Below are 16,522 nucleotides of genomic sequence, written 5' to 3' on the forward strand. Positions count from 1 at the left end.
TATAATTAAGGTGTTTCATAAGAAAATAACACAAAATGTGAGAAGAGTGATGACATTGTATTAAAATATTCAACAAAAGATAATAAAATCGGTTAAAATAAATATTGTTAATTAATAAGCCATAAAGAAAATGACCATAATCTAAAAATACTAAGTCATGCTAAAATATATAATAAGTATTAATTATATGACAAGAAAAAAAAAATATATATTATATTTTCACTCTCTAAACCAATTATGCAAAACTAAAGAATAAATATCCAACATTATTGTCATTTCTATGGGTAAATTGAAATTCTTTTGTTAGTATTATATATTGAGTTATATTTATGGTTTGGACTTTATATGAGTTATTAACATCCATATATAAAACTTATTCACATTCAAAATCCTAAGTTCAAGCTTGAATAATATGATAATAGATGAAAAACTATGAAAAAAAATTAAGAAATATTTATAAATTACATTACAAATAAATATTTTTATGTATAAAATATTTTAAAAATTGAATACGTATATGTCGGGTTGTATATTAGTATTTTTTGGTTTGACTTTTTTATAAAACCAATAAACCAATTATGGTCGGGTTTTTTTTCAAACCAAGTCAAACCAAACCATATATCGGGTTTTATATTAAGTTATTTTTTGGAAATTAATTCGCAATTTGGTTATATCGGTTTATATATTAAGTTTATTTTCATATATTTATCTATATAATAATAAAGTTACATATATATACACATATAGATACACATCGCTATAACCACAAAAACACTCTTTTGTATTTCAAATGTGAAATAGACACACTGTTATTTCAAACAAATATAAAAGTGGATCTACTTCGTGGACTGTGAACATTACAAGTTGATCTTCCAAAAGCCCAACAACCAAAGTATCGTATACAGTAGTCCTTAAAGAGGTGGATAAAGGGTAAAATTCATAAATAGTCACTTTAAGTTTAAGAATAGCCACTACCATAACGTTATAAATTTCACAGATGAAACTCTCAGATATTATTATGAAGTCCCACCTGTGAAATATGAAACTCTATGACAAAAACTATTTTTTAAAAGACAGCCAAAAAGTTGCCAGTTATCGCTATTTCTTCGTAACTCTAGTAGGAGACAAAAATTCAATCTCCTTATCCACATGAATTGCCTTGGACACCACCAAAATTTTAAAATTAAAATCTGCAACAATCAGTTCTTTTTTAATGTTAAGCTTTAAGGACATTCAAGTATTTTAACACGAAGAAATGTATTCGCACTCTTTCACTAAATATATTACGCTTATTTCAGTTTCAACACTTTTATTCAAACACATAACTTATAAAATCGGTTCCAACATTTTAAAAATGTTTTTCAATACTTAAAATGCTAATTTCATTTAAAATGCATAGATTTTTGGTGGAAAAGAGGGGGTGATTTGCACTTTGCTCCTATTTTGCGCCGGTCTTTAATTTTTGTCCCTCAATGCAAATAAGTTTCTCGGGAGACATACGTTTATTTTCGCAACATAATATCCCAGAAGTTATGTCCGCGCCTTTAAAGAACTTACACCCCACCAGGCATAAGTACAAACTTGAAGGGCAAACATTAAAGACCAGTCCATTCGAAGGACAAACTGTGCAATTGATCTCGAATTGAAATTGCATGGTTTTCCTTTCAAATGGGCTGGTATTTAGTTTTTATCCTTCAAATGGGCTGTTTCTTTAATTTTTAACCTTCAAAATCAAACTTATGCCTATATATACATAATATAGTATATATATTATTATACTTTAAGTATATACGTATATATGTATATATATTAAGCATATATATATATTTGTGAAATATATATATATATATTAAGTTATGATATATAGCAAAAATATAAACATATATATAAGTATATAAGCCCATATAGAAAAAAGTTGCTTATTATGAAGGAAAAAAAATTAAAGACCAGCACAAAATAAGGACAAAAGTGCAAATGACCAAAAAAACATTTTTTGCGTGGATTGTCCTTCAAAGGCACTGGTCTTTAATTTTGTCCCTCAAATTACCGGTCTTTAATTTTAGTCTTTCGTTTAATTTTACTTTTGGACAAAAGTTTGCCATAAGGCCTAACTTTTGCTCGAATATGGTCTAATTTTCCTACGAAACTCTGTCTTGTGAATTTTTTTTTGACTGAACCTGGATTCGAACATAAAACCTCAGAGTATTAAGTGAAGGATAAAAATTAAAGACCACCTATTTGAAAGCCAAAAATTAAAGACCACCCCCAAAGAAGACAACCTTCCAAATTATCCCCCCAAAAAACAGCATCTCTAGTTTAATTGGACCCTTGAAAGGGCCAGTGCAAAACCAAGCCCAATTCTAAACCCGAAAATGCAATAAGGAATTGAAAAAAAAAAAAAAATATCAAGAATTTGCAGAGCTTAGTTTTTCGCCATTGAAGTGAAGTAAGCTCCTTTTCTATTCCATTTTTATTTGGGTTTCTTGAAATACTTTTTTCTTGTTTCTTTCTTTTGAATTGAGTAGTATATTCTATAAAGATTGGATTTTTTGTTATGTTTTACGGTTATTTTTAAGAATGAAACTTTTTGTAGATTTTTGTACTTGGTATTTGATAACAAGATAGATTGTTTATTTTGATAGATGAATGAAGCTATATTATTTCTTTCTTTTGAATTCAGTAGTATATTCTATAAAGGTTGGATTTTTAATTTTGTTCTCTTGGTATTTTTCTTAAAGAATGAAACTTTTTATAGATTTTTGTACTTGGGTGTTTGGTAACAAGATATATAGTGTTTATTTTGGTGTGCTGATTTTAGAGATGAAGGAAGCTTATATTATATTATGTGTTTAGTTGGTACTTTAAGGGAGTGTCTGCTTTTCACCCCTTTGTGGTAGTGATTGAAAACAAACAATGTAACTTTCATGCATATAGTGATCACCTTTAAATTCACTTGTTGTGTAAGAATTCAATGCTTCTAAATTATTTTGAGAAGGTGACCATTTTTGTATCTTATATTGTTTTTTATCTGTTTGAATAGCATGTTTGTGATGCAGTAAACATTGAGAAGTAGAATAGATTAGATTACTCTAAACTAAAGTATATTCAAAGAGGATTGTATAAGTTGGTCCGGTTACCACCATTATAAGTGAAAAAATGTCTGAAGTTTTTGCCTTAGTTATACCTACCTGGTGTGAATTTCGTAGTGATTTGGGTTAAGTCTTGGTGGGAGGAGAACCATGAGGTCTCAGTTTTTAATCACAACGAAGGCAAAATTCATTTCTTCATGAATATTCATAGTTGGGTCCACTAAAAGAGGGACCAACCTCGTCGTGGTGATTAGACGACACCTCTGATCGTTCACTAGTTGATTTCTTGTCGTCTGCCTAAGCTTTCGTGTTTCCCGGTAGTTGTGCTGGTGGAAGCAAGTATCCAGTGAAATAGTCGAGTTGCGCAAGCTGTCCTTGACACTGTTTTCAATATATATATATATATATATATATATATATATATATATATATATATATAGTGACTCCATTTTTGTTCATTAGACCGTCATTATGTTGGATATCAGTGAATATGTTCAATAAGTGACTTAAGAAGACGCTCGAAATGTGTATATATAGTGTATGCTGTGACTTTGTGTTGGTATGTTCCCATGTTCGAAAGAGAGATTTATAGATATAGAGGAGGACCATGAGGTGAGATTTAACTACAAATGCTACTAATTTATAGTGTTTCGGGTTTCTCAAAAAAAAAAACAAAAAATTATAGCGTGTGGGGTAAATCATATTTTCATGGTTGAGCAAATTTTAGCAAATGAAAACTTTAATTTACTATTAATAAAAACAGAGAAGCTCCTTATTATGGTTGCTTGAGGTAGAATCAACTTTTATAATTGGATGTCAAGAAAATTGATGTGTGTTTTTCTTATTTATCAAAATGGATAGACAAAAGGTTGATGTTTGTTAACTTACTAAGAATATGCCATCATGTAGCATTGTATTTCCTAGACCACGTTTTGATAGTTCATCAGCCTAGATAGTTGACAACTATAATGTAAACACGGATCTTCCAATTACCAATGATTTTAAATGCTGCACAAAAATTTAGTTTGTGATTTGGGTAGTGGACAATCTTTGCTAAGAAAAAAGTTGATGTTCATCAGATCAATTCCGCTGAATCGCCCTGCCCGTCCTACCTATCTTCTCCATCTCACAGGCACGCCACACAAGGTCCTGATTTTGAATCACCACCAGGCACCAGGTGCACCACTGACTAATGGAGGCAAGGAGTGAAAATGAACCAGAAGTAGACATCAAGGCATCAGAAATAGAATATGTTAGCTATGGAGGTGAACATCATCTACCTCTTATCATGAACCTTGTTGATGAAGAGCTTAGCGAGCCCTACTCCATCTTCACTTACCGCTACTTTGTCTATCTTTGGCCACAATTATCTTTTATGGTACTCCTCCCATTCCTTGTCATATTATAGCCTATTTGACCAAAGCTTCTCCAAGGCCAAAAGTTCCCTTTTAAAGTTGAGGTGTTTGGCCAAGCTTTTAGGAGAAGAAAAAGCTTCTTTTGATTAGAAGCAAAAGTTGCTTTTGAGAAGCTGAAAAAGTAGCTTCTCCACAAAAGTGCCTTTTTGAAAAGCACTTTTGAGAAAATACACTTAGAAGCACTTTTTAAAAGCATGGTCAAACATTGATTGTTGCTCAAAAGTGTTTTTCAAATTGATTAGCTAAACACACTGTTTCTCACCAAAAGTACTTTTTTGAAAAATACTTTTGAAAAAAAGCACCTTTCAAAATAAGTTGATTTTAGAAGTTTGACCAAACAAGCTACGTATTAGTTATGTTATAATTTCACCAGGAGCATAACTCTTTCTTCATTACTGAGATATTTGCAGGCCTTCCAAAAGGGGAAATGTATAGGGACGGTGGTCTGCAAGATGGGGGAGCATCGTGGTACGTTCAGAGGTTACATTGCTATGCTTGTGGTGCTTAAGCCTTACAGAGGCAAAGGAATCGGTCAGTATCTTATCGTTCTTTGTTTGATAAATTGATAATGGCCTTTAATTCATATTGGTCAAGTATCTTAGAACTATGGATGACGTCTAAGAGTGACACTCGCTTCATGTACCTCGATAAGCATATTGTTTTTCTCTGAGGGATTTCTTAATTCCGGGCAATGTAAAGAAGCAGATTGTATTTGTGTTTGATTGAATCAACATTAATCAGATTAAATTTCGGTTAGGTGTCTTGCGTTGCTGAATAAGTGAGATTTCTCACACGTTACAAAACTAAACGTCCAGTTGCAAAGCTCTTATTTTTCTAATCCTTCATTTAGTTTTTATTGCAAAACATATCTCTCGATAAAAAGAACTTCTCCCCTCCTAGTTATCTGTTATCACAGTGACAATTATTATCTATTTTCCCTTTTTCTGTTTCCCCTGTCCATCAAAATCTGCTCACCCTACCCCCAAAACACAAGAAACTTCCCTATTTTCATTACTGTCTCCTCTGCTTGAGGTACCCTTTTTGTATTCCTCTTTACACATTGAAGTAAAATTCAACACCCATAAGCAAGTTGAACCCATGAGGAAAAAGCATTATTCTTACTATGGAACTTGATTTGGTTCTGACTTTTGAGGTTTCAAAGGTTGAAATTGAATTTTGGTTGATTAGTTTGCTTTTTCTTGATCTGGTAGAAGAAGGGGGGGTTGCAGAATGTGCGTGCCTAGCACTAAGTTCAATACACGAAAAAGATAATATAGGAAAACTAGCAAAAAGAAGCTTCTGATCGTTATCCTGGTTCAGCTGGTTTTCTGTGTAATTTCACTGATTAAATGCTTTCTACTTTTCATGCACATTATTTTTTTCTATTTGACAATAGAACATTTTGTAGCACTTTTTTGGTGTACCCTCTCCCATTAACTTTTGTAACATTGCTGTGTAAGTAATCTCCTAAGGATGAGGCCATTGACATTGTAACTTTACATATGCTTATTAACTTTTGATATACATCTGATCAGCTACTTAGCTGTAATATTTCATCTTCCAGCTACAGAACTTGTCACAAGATCAATCAAGGTGATGATGGAATCTGGTTGTGAAGAGGTATGCCACGACATCCTGAGAACATTCATATTAGTGAGTTTAAGACTGACGATGTGAGAAACAAAAATATAACGGCCACAACATCAAAGATGAAAACTGTCCATTTTTGATTGTACAAGCTCGAGTAGGTTATCTTTGTGTTTCCTGTGCTTTTTCACATGGTGTTTTCTTCCAAACCACGCTCCACCTTCTTCCAGATAAAAAATTATGTTTTCTTATAGGAACCATGAAGAACGATGTATCCAAAACAGAAAACATAACGGATTTGTAGAATAAGGAAGTTTGTTTGCTTAGAATTGTCAGAAGTCTGAAATAAGAAATAACATGATCCAAAACGTTCTTACTTGGTTACGTAGACACTTCATGATTATTGATCTTGCCTGTTGTTTTCTACAAATCAAGAGCTGAAATGTGCTTACTTGGTTTCTGTATCTTATTTTTCCGACTCATATAAAAGCAGTGACAACGTCTTTTGACCGTACTTATTTTCGGGATTGTTAAGTTTGTCATAATTTTTCTTTAAAAAAAAAAGATACGAAAGAATAAAGCGCCATAGCGTCATGATATATTATCTAGCTATGGCTTGTTTCCACTTAATTTGTTCCTATGTTCTGTAGGTGACTTTGGAAGCAGAAGTTACGAATAAAGGAGCACTCGCTTTGTATGGCCGTCTTGGATTTATTAGAGCAAAGAGACTTTTTCGTTATTATTTGAACGGTGTAGATGCTTTCCGGCTGAAGCTATTGTTTCCACGGATAGAACCACAACCCTTTCATTCCATGGCTGCTGATGGTGATGATAGCCATGAGTATAATGAGCATGTACATTATGGAGAGAATCCCCCTTGTTGCCAACACAGCATGTAAACTGAATATTCTGATTAAACAGGTAACTTGTGCTATGATATCAGTGGTGGAGCCAGAAATTTCATTATGGGAATTCAACTTTTAAAACAAGAGACTATACCAAGTTTGTGTTTCAGTCAAGGGAATTCAACCCTTGTAATTTATTGCGCATTTTATTATTTTTGACTTGTAATGTACATGTATAATAAGTAAAATTTTGAGCAAGGGGTATCTTATGAACCACGTGGCTTCAATGTGGCCAAATGCCAAAGAGACCACATTAGACCGCTATTAGTACAAAATTTGTTTTTATTAAAGTTGTAGAAACTGAGGCTTGGCCCGCTGGAAGATTTAGTCGTTAATCCCTTGATTATTGATGCATCTATGCTCTAAAATGCTTAATGAGCTATGCTTCATCCCTAAACTTGGGGGAAAAAATTCAGAAACACGTTGTATTAATGAGACGTTTGGTTATGTTCAAGCAGTAAATCCTAGTCAAGAGAAAATGGTCTTCATTCGACGTTTGCACTAAGTCAATAAATGCATAACATGTATTTTCTCCGTCCGTGTCGTAACAAAACAAGACCATATTGCTTTGAAGTTACTGGATGAATATGGTTGTTAATAGTTCTCACCTTTTTTTTTTTTCCTTTCTGGATGAATATGGTTGTTAATGGTTCTCACTTTTTTTCCTCTTTTTAGGGTAACCCGATATTTTTTTTTATTTTTAAAAATTGGCTATTACGAATGTTGTATCACGCCTTCTCTCCTCACTTTGAAAAGGTTTTTAGTATTTTTTCTTATAATAACCTGTTTGAGAGATTCTTTTTAATAGGAAACTTCAGTGGTGTACATCTTTTATTTTGTTGGAACTCGCTGATTGCTCCGTACGAATTTATAATGAAAAAATTCATGCTCACTGAGACATTATTGAAGGATAGAGCGTGGTCATAAAATTGGAAATTTTGGGCTTTCAGCAGCAGCATGTGGTCATGGGCCTCATTGCAATATGGGCAGTCCCTAGCCCAATTATTGACCAGCAGTAGTAACAACAAAGCCCAGCCCATTTACACCTCCGTTTTTTCGTTTTCTTTTTCATTTCTCTTTACTTAGGTGTTTGGTTAACCTTGGAACTTGAATTGTTAAGATTGTTTTCTTCACCAAAAAAAAAAAAAAAAAAAAATCACCAAAGAGGAAGATGATGATTTATTGTATAGAGATAATATTATAGATATTGAACCATATAGTATGTAGTTACTATGCGCTTAATTTAGATGGTAACAAGAAGAATATCACAAAATATTACAAAATTTTTGAAGTTATAAAAATAGCTTTAAAATAAAAGAGTAAAAGGTCCATGCTAGAGACCTTTTCTTGAAAAAAAAAAAAAGATAGATTTCAATTCTTCCTTTTATTTCCGATATATTACTACATGCTTAACAATGGCTCTTAACTTCCCTCTGTAGAGTTAAAATAATATTTTGAACATTTTTGACAGAAATTTGGCTGAGCAGATTATAAAATTATCATTTTTGATTTCCCCAGTGGATGTTTTGTCACTATTCCTATATTTTGCTTAAGAAAAGATAGTCTTTTAGGGAAAAAATGTTTAAATATTTCTTTACCTTAAGGCAAAAAAAAAAAAACTTTTAATTAGTTGGTTATCACTGTTGAAGGAACTGACACTTCATTAATATATGGTTCTCTTTTTCTTGAAACTTTGTGAGAATAATAAGTGAGAGGTCCAGAAAAAGAGAGAGAAGAAAACCCCTTTTTTCCACAGTTATAAGACTTGTTCAATTGCTTAAATGCAAATAATTAATAAAATAAATAAAGTACCTGCTATTACGGCACTTATATCTCTCTCTCTTATTTCCTTCGGTTATTATCTTCTTGCAAGAAGAAAAGTTAACATTTTTTTATTTTTTTTAAGAAACCTTTTTCTTTCAACTAGTTAAATAACATTACGTGTGACCTATAACAGCAGTAAGGTATCTATAACAATTTTAATATGCTATAATAGCAGTAAGGTATCTATAACAATTTTAATATGCTACGAGTTAAATAACATTACGTGTGACCTAATGACCTATAATAGCAGTAAGGTATCTATAACAATTTTAATATGCTAGTTATAATCAATTAAAATATATTAATAGTATAAACAAAAAAATTATAAGTCAACATTTATTTTAATGATGGTGGTATTCTAGTCAATTTGTATTACTAGTTACTACCAAAAAATCACTAATTTTTAACGGACCGGAATCCATTATAATTTGGCTCGTCATTAACGTTTTCGAACATTTTTCGTCGAAAATTCCTTGACAAAATTTAGACGGGACATCCATCGGAAAATAGGTGATAATATGGCTAATCTCAACTATTTCATCAACTTGGTCATCTTCCACCAATATAAATACAGAATAGTTACACCACTCAAAATTTTAATAGATGAGATTTTTTTTTTCTTTTAATAAGTCAATATATGTAAAATTATAAAGTTAAATCCGTGATCTAATATGTACCTCAAAAAAAATTAAATTTGATGTTAATATGTGGCTATGCACGTAGAGAGATAATAAAATAACGTGCCGCTCCAAACGGGGCATTATACAAGAACCATAACTGCAATTCTATGTTGTTTAGGATTTTTCAAAATTCCATATTTACCCTTTAATTTCTTTGTCCTATACATAAACCAGTAAGGACAAAACCGTCATTATAAAAACAAATGCCACCAGTCACATATATTTTCATGGCTATTCAAGATTCATATTTCTCCATCATTCTCTCATCATTATATATATAAATATATAAAAAAAAAACTATCCTATCTCTCCATTAAACTCAAAAAAATTTCCATAGTCTCCATGATTAATAAACCAACAAGGTTACAAGAAAATATATAAAACACAATAGAAAAAGCCAGTCCTTTTCATAGGCTATTTAAGGCTTAGTATTAAAAAAAGGAAACATTATTTGGTGTCCCATTTGCCAGTACATATCAAATCTCCTCTTTACTGTTGCTGGTAAGTTTTCTTTTCTTTTTATATAATATAATAAAGACTTGATTTTTATTCCTTAGTATGGTGTATTATTATTATTATTATTAAATAATCTGTGTTCCATGCAAGGTGTAGAACTGTGTTGATGTTGAAATCTTAAACATGTGATTTTTATGTATTGTTTGTTCTTTCTCCATAGGCATTTTTTTATTTGTGGGGTGGGGTGGGGTGGGGAGTGGGTTGGGGTATGTCATGTCCCACCAGACTGTTTTTGTTTAGGCCATAAATCTTAGTTCTGGGAACTGTGTCAGGAAAAAGAGGAATAGAGCTTTGGACTTTGTTAAACATGCAGATATATTATCAGAAATATCAATTACAATGTCATATCTTTAGAATGTCAGGGAAAAAAGATTACATAGCATATATGTAGATAATAGACCTAGAGAGGGTTCTTTATGTACTGTATATGTATTGGGATCTTTATGACCTGAGCCTAAAAGGGTGTCTGATTTTCCTATTTTTAAAGAAAAAAAAATCTCAGCTTTTTGGGGGGTTTTTGAGCTATGATAGGTGTTCTTGTTCCCATATTTGGTAGTCTGAAACAATTCATGGCTGTGACAGCTATGGTGTACTATATGCCTTTTTTCTTGGGCTTTGGGTATTTTTCTCTGCTACTTGGAGTTACTTCACCTAAAGGGGTTGTTGTTGTTGTTGTTATTCAGTTCTTCCACTGGCATTTTCATGGTGATAATACAGATACACTTCTCTTTCTCTGCTTCTGTATGTGTTTTCTTTCTTTGTATATATCTATCACTTTCTGGTTTCTGATTTTGTCTGTTTGTTAGAACCTTTTTGGATCTTTTTTCATGTATTGAACTGTATATGACCATTCTTTTCTGGTTTTTGGACTCATTAGTCTTATTTTCTGGAAATTTCTTGGGACTAGCTTTTGTCTTTTTGGACTCATTTTCCATGAGTCTAAAAATTTGAACTTTTCTTTGTTATTTTGTTTTTTTTGTGATTTTGGTGGCATTTCTGGATGTGTTAATTTGTATTTTTGTAGTGTGCAGCTTAGAGATTCTTGAGAAAACAAGAATTGGAGTGATTGAACTTGAGGGTGACTTTGGAAATATGTTAGTATAAGAAATTGAAAATGGCATCATCTTCTGCTGAAAACAGTCCAGTGCCACTAAGAGTAGCACCCCCAAATTATCATCCATATCCACCTGCTTTGGCTACATATGAGAATGTTGTGGCCTCTCCTCAACTGTTCATGGATACTTTGCAGAAGCTCCATGCTGCCATGAGAACCAAGTTCATGTGAGTTTTTCTTTTCTTTTTGACTAATATGGAAACCTATGCCCTTTTATGCTCCTTAAACTCGGGGGCGGAGCTAGGGTGCCTCAAGGGTGTTCATCCGAACCCCCTTCGTCGAAAAAATTACACAGCATATATAGGGTTAAACTTATTCTATATGATATGTAGTCGATGTTTCCTGTTAGCTTCTTTATATTTTGAATTTTCTTAGTGAAAGTTCTGGCTCCGCCACGGCTTAAAGTCTCCTATCTTACCCCTGCCAACCGTGTGTTTCTCTCTCTCTTTTTGGATAATGGATAGTAGTGTCAGCTTGCATGCACCTCGATTATTTCACTTGACTTGATAGCTTTGCCCGCCAAGGCTAGGTGGATGAGAAAAAATGATCAAAGCATTTTGCCTGTATTGGGATTTGAATCTGGTCGCCCATGGTTTTCACCTACTTCATTAACTGCTAGGCCACACCCCAGTCCTGTTTCTCTATCCTGTCACATGGTGTGCCTTCCTCCCTTATGTTGATTTTTATCTAGAAATGTAGTCTTTCTTAATATGTTTTTCTGGAAAATCCTGAAGCATGATGCAACTTAAGTGAACCTTCAGGTTGGTCATATGTTTCAGCAATCAAATAGCGATTCTGGTTTCTCTTTATTAACACTGTTAGATTTAGCTGAACTGCAAGCCAGGTGGAGTGTCTAAATTCATTGCATTAATTGTAGGACTATTTTAGAAAGTGAACTTGCTCGGTATACATCTATTAGATTGTCCTACATTGGTTTAGGAAATATGCGGTTTTCTCCTTAGATGGTCTTGGTCAGTTCTAACCTTGTGAGCTAGCTTTTTGAGGCTGAGTTAGGCCCAAGATCCATTTTGTTTTAAGCAACAATTATTTGAAAAGATCTTAGGCAGTTATATAGAGGATTTGCTTGTTCACTTCATATCTCAAACTGAATTTCTGGGATTTCAGGGGAAATTAACCTTGATCGTGCCCCCAGCATTTTTCATTTACCAAATTGCATGATCTTGTACAAAAGTTTTCTGTTGCTTATCCTTTGATTCTTCTTTTTACTAAAGCAGAATATACAGACTGATTTGAATTGAAGCTAGCCATGTTATTCAGAGACTTTATTACTTCTTTGCTAAATATAAGCCTTTGGGGCGTCTATCAATCATATAGGTTTCTATTTCCATACTGGTCATGCTTAAATAGAGATTCTTTTTTGCTCAAGTAAAGCTCGTTTCTTTTGATCATTTTACCCTCGGTTTTCATCTTAATCATGACTAATTGGTGAATAAGTCAAGCCTTCCAATTTGACTTCAACTTCCTCCAAGAAATAAAATCTTGTCAAACAACGACTGACCTTGTTCGTGATTGATTAATCTCCGTTAAGGATGCTTTTCTTGTTAAGTTTCAATGTTTCAAACTTGAAATTATGCCATAGGCTTCTGAATTCTCAAGTTTGTATAGTTCACTCAACTAATTCACTTATGCTTCTGTTGGTTGTGCTTTTCCAGGATCCCTGTCATAGGGGGCAAAGCCCTGGATCTGCATCGCCTCTTTGTGGAGGTAACTACTCGTGGTGGTATCACAAAGGTAATATAGTTTGATATGTTAGGAGAATTTGGTGCCCTTATAGTTTGTTATTTGTTGTTGACAAGCATAGCTCTTCCATAAAAAGAAAGGAATATTGGGTTGAAATTTGAGTTGAATCTGTGTTTTTTGGCTCTTCTTACAGTTAGGATTTTTTGAATGTGACTGCAGGTTCTAGGGGAGAAAAGATGGAAGGAAGTAACATTAGTTTTTAGCTTTCCTTCTTCAGCTACAAATGCTTCATTTATCCTTCGGAAATATTATATTTCATTGCTCTTCCACTACGAAAGAGTTTACTATTTCAAGGCAAAGTATTGGACTCCTTCTCCTGGTATGTGTGGAATCTTGCATTTATTAATGAGATAAATACAGTCATTCCTTTTGATGATCTAATTTTCAAAATAGCTAGCTACAGGTTATGTCTATTAATTATACATATGTTATACACATTGTATAGACATAATCAGTGTATATGGTTTGTATATTTTGGCTAGCGCCTGTAATTAATCTCGGGCGACTGGCCCAAAATGAAAAATGCTCTAGTAATTATTTGTGCCGAGGCTTTCTCAATAAAACATAGATATCCTGCAGATGTGTTGCAGCAAGTGTCACATGCTGCAGCTCCATCTCATGAGTTGGCCGGATATGCGCTTCCATCGCCAGAAATAGAAACCACCATGCGCCAGCCACAGAGGATAGAAACGACATTTCCTGAAGGTTGCTTACTTGTCCTTGCACATGTTCTCAATCCTCTTTTTTTTCTTTGCTTCCTAACTATGTTGGTAAGAGTTATTCCAAATCATTGTGTCATTGTCATTCCTTCATGTGTCTTCTGGAAACTTTCAAATCCATGTATGGATATAATTTTGACATTCTTTCTCTAGATAATTGTTATCAGGAGCCCCAAGGGCTTTTTGACGTCCTTTCTCAAAAGATACTTAAATAGTTATTCAGTAAATATCATGAACAGGTCTTGTTTCTGCTCCCATTTACTTGCCTTTTTGGCTAACGTAACATGTAGGTATTCTACTCTGTCTATTATGGCCTTGAAAACTTTACAGTCAATTTCCATGATACTATCCTCAGTAGAGATGTATGGAGGTGAGGGATATGATCAATTCTAAGAAGAAAGACTTCGCCCTTATGAAGTGGATTTATAATGCATTTTTCTTCTTCTAAAGTGTGCTAACTCTGTGCAAGTCGAATAAATCTCCTATAGAAGTTCCAAACTATAAGGAAAAAGTTTTGATACAATTACTGAAACTGTTAACAAATTTGAAACATCTTAGGTGGGCTGGTGAGAGTTTCAAAAACTTTGTATAGACTGATTCACATGATAAAATGAGTCCTACTGATATCTATGCTTCTGTCACACATGAAGTAATATAACATGACTGCTCAGCAGGGTTAGAAGTCCGATAATTTCCTACTATATAGCAAACAAATAATGTGTATAATCCATTTCTTTTGTGCTTGCAGCAACTACAGCACCATCGACAGGTTCACCTGTGTCTGGTTTCATTGATGGGAAGTTTGAGAGTGGATATCTTATAACAATGAAGATTGGATCTGAGGATTTTAAAGGTGTTCTATATCAGGTTCCAATGAACCAAGATTTGCAAAATCAGAATCTTCCTGTTTATAATACTGGGAAAGCAGCATCAACAACTGGTGGGGTCGTTCGAAGGAAGCGTAGGAAGAAATGTGAAATTAAAAAGCGCGATCCTGCCCATCCCAAGCCTAACAGAAGTGGTTATAACTTTTTCTTTGCAGAACAACATGCCAGGCTGAAACCACTTTATCCTGGAAAGGATAGAGAGATTAGTAGGATGATAGGTGAATTGTGGAACAACCTACAAGTACCCGAGAAGATGGTAGGAACCAATGATATATTTTTATTTCGGAAATAGGTCCAAAATTTACCCCTCTATATAAAATATCTTAATTTTACCCTTTGTTACACTCTTGAGGCCATTCATGCCCTTGCTGTTAACAAATTGTTTCCTCTCCCACGTGTATTTTCAAAATACTTCAGGAAAAAAGTCAGAATTAACCGTTACTTTTGGAACTCCTTTCGGGTGAAGGACAAATAGGAGACAATTAACAATGGCTCCAAAGTATAACAACAATTAAGATATTTCGTGTAGTGGGTGGTTATTTATGACCGTTTGCCTGTTTATATGTTTGAAGTTGTATGATTGTTCTTGTTTGTTTCATGCTAACTTTCAATGGTTATATTCTGTTGAGTTCAGGTTTATCAGGAAAAAGCCTTGCAAGACAAAGAACGCTACAGATTGGAGATGCAAGACTATCGTGAGAGATTAACAGCCGGGCAAATTATTATTAGTAATCAGCTGCCAATACAATCTCCTCTTGAACACAATGTCGATATGATTGATCAGGAAAGTGAACTTCAAAGTGAAAATGGAAACGTCTCTTGGAGTCCGGAGTACGGAGCAAGTTCTGATAAATGTGCACAGACCAACTCCGAGAACAACAAAGCCAATGACCCGAATTTAGATGCTAAGGCCCCTCCGGTATTAGAAATGAAGGCAAACAACGTGATCGTGGAGGAATTTGAGTTGCTTAAGAGAGTAGACATGGTTGAATGTGAGGATAAAGAAATGCAGGAAGAGGATGAAGCTGATAAACAAGAAGAAGAATTACAACATAGCAAGGAGAAAGTTTTCTTCTTCCTAGAAGATAAAACTTTATTACCAACCGAGGAGAAAATATAAACATGGCAATATGGCATAGCTAAATATAAACATGGCAATATGGCAATCTTAATTATAGTTCTGTTGACTTAGATTATCACCAATCTTAATTATAGCATTGTTGACTTAGTGATTTTGATGTATCTCATGGGCTTAAATCTTAACATTCTAGCATTATTCTTCAACAATTTGAAAGGTTCATTGAACCATTTTGATGTATCTCATGGGCTTACTTTAAAGATTAACTGCCTTTTATTCTTCAAGTGCATTATCCAAAGGTTCATTTTCCATGTTCTTAACTTGTTTTAGAAAATGTGCAGTATGAAAAGGTCATTGAGTTCTATGTTACTCGGACTTCAAAAATGTTAGTTGCGTGTCGGTTTTCCCAAAAGTAGTACGCACTTCTTGGGGATCGGAAACATGTGCGGTGACATTTTTGGTGAGTCCAAGTAAACATATAATTAGTTTGAGACATGGTTAGGTGCAGATTTTTTTTCATGTACACATTCCTATTGAAGATCAATTTTTTTATTTTTTTTTTTGGTGTTAAACAGGTCAAAGGGGTCATTAAATTTCAATTTGCGCAGATAAGTTTACTGAGGGGGAGAATAAAGTGCTCTATATCTGTGAGGTATTCATTTTATTTGAATTTGGGCAATTCGCACGAATGTCCCTATCTTGGGGTGGTCTTTAATTTTTGTCCCTCAAATTGCTGGTCTTTAATTTTGCTCTTCAACACTTAAGTAACAAAAAAGTGGCTGAAAATATCTCTGACATCGTAAAAACATAAAAAGAATAAGTTCTCCAGAAATTAAGTTATCCAGCATAATTTATGCCGGACAAGGCAAAATTTCTTGCGAATTTTTTTTTTCCAACTCTGTTGGGATTAAACCCAGAATCTCTGATTTCATAGACTAGCGAATAAG

General features: G+C 33.6%; 2 protein-coding genes across 10 annotated transcripts; both read left to right on the forward strand.

Annotated features, from left to right (window-relative positions):
* Positions 1-2,285: 2,285 nt before the first annotated feature.
* Positions 2,286-7,226, forward strand: LOC132058882 (N-alpha-acetyltransferase MAK3). 5 transcript variants are annotated; one of them, XM_059451315.1, is made up of 5 exons: positions 2,286-2,446; positions 4,169-4,467; positions 4,915-5,035; positions 6,069-6,124; positions 6,742-7,226. In XM_059451315.1, the coding sequence occupies exons 2-5, from the start codon at positions 4,282-4,284 to the stop codon at positions 6,988-6,990; spliced, it is 612 nt and encodes a 203-aa protein (XP_059307298.1). In that variant the 5' UTR covers positions 2,286-2,446; positions 4,169-4,281; the 3' UTR covers positions 6,991-7,226. The 5 variants fall into 5 exon arrangements, with proteins under 5 accessions (XP_059307298.1, XP_059307438.1, XP_059307515.1 ...); XM_059451455.1 differs by having other exon boundaries at positions 2,293-2,441; XM_059451532.1 differs by having other exon boundaries at positions 2,302-2,446; positions 4,222-4,467.
* Positions 7,227-9,806: 2,580 nt separating this feature from the next.
* On the forward strand, positions 9,807-15,683 carry LOC132059159 (high mobility group B protein 15-like). 5 transcript variants are annotated; one of them, XM_059451875.1, is made up of 7 exons: positions 9,807-10,001; positions 11,048-11,297; positions 12,804-12,882; positions 13,051-13,210; positions 13,471-13,596; positions 14,359-14,753; positions 15,132-15,683. In XM_059451875.1, exons 2-7 carry the CDS (start codon positions 11,131-11,133, stop codon positions 15,615-15,617), a joined length of 1,413 nt encoding a protein of 470 aa, XP_059307858.1. In that variant the 5' UTR covers positions 9,807-10,001; positions 11,048-11,130; the 3' UTR covers positions 15,618-15,683. The 5 variants fall into 5 exon arrangements, with proteins under 5 accessions (XP_059307858.1, XP_059307706.1, XP_059307925.1 ...); XM_059451723.1 differs by lacking the exon at positions 9,807-10,001 and adding an exon at positions 10,268-10,757 and having other exon boundaries at positions 11,041-11,297; XM_059451942.1 differs by lacking the exon at positions 9,807-10,001 and adding an exon at positions 10,268-10,757.
* Positions 15,684-16,522: the final 839 nt, after the last annotated feature.

Source organism: Lycium ferocissimum, chromosome 1 (genome assembly GCF_029784015.1).
Source record: "Lycium ferocissimum isolate CSIRO_LF1 chromosome 1, AGI_CSIRO_Lferr_CH_V1, whole genome shotgun sequence".
Taxonomy (NCBI): Eukaryota; Viridiplantae; Streptophyta; class Magnoliopsida; order Solanales; family Solanaceae; genus Lycium; species Lycium ferocissimum.

Excerpts from the sequence above, each read along its gene's own strand:
- LOC132058882 (XM_059451315.1), top strand. The coding sequence starts at position 4,282 with ATGGAGGCAAGGAGTGAAAATGAACCAGAAGTAGACATCAAGGCATCA. Across the intron at positions 4,468-4,914 it reads GGCCACAATTATCTTTTATG|GCCTTCCAAAAGGGGAAATG; the intron begins GTACTCCTCCCA and ends AGATATTTGCAG. Across the intron at positions 5,036-6,068 it reads TTACAGAGGCAAAGGAATCG|CTACAGAACTTGTCACAAGA; the intron begins GTCAGTATCTTA and ends TTCATCTTCCAG.
- LOC132059159 (XM_059451875.1), top strand. The coding sequence starts at position 11,131 with ATGGCATCATCTTCTGCTGAAAACAGTCCAGTGCCACTAAGAGTAGCA. Across the intron at positions 13,597-14,358 it reads AGAAACGACATTTCCTGAAG|CAACTACAGCACCATCGACA; the intron begins GTTGCTTACTTG and ends TTGTGCTTGCAG. Across the intron at positions 14,754-15,131 it reads TACAAGTACCCGAGAAGATG|GTTTATCAGGAAAAAGCCTT; the intron begins GTAGGAACCAAT and ends TGTTGAGTTCAG.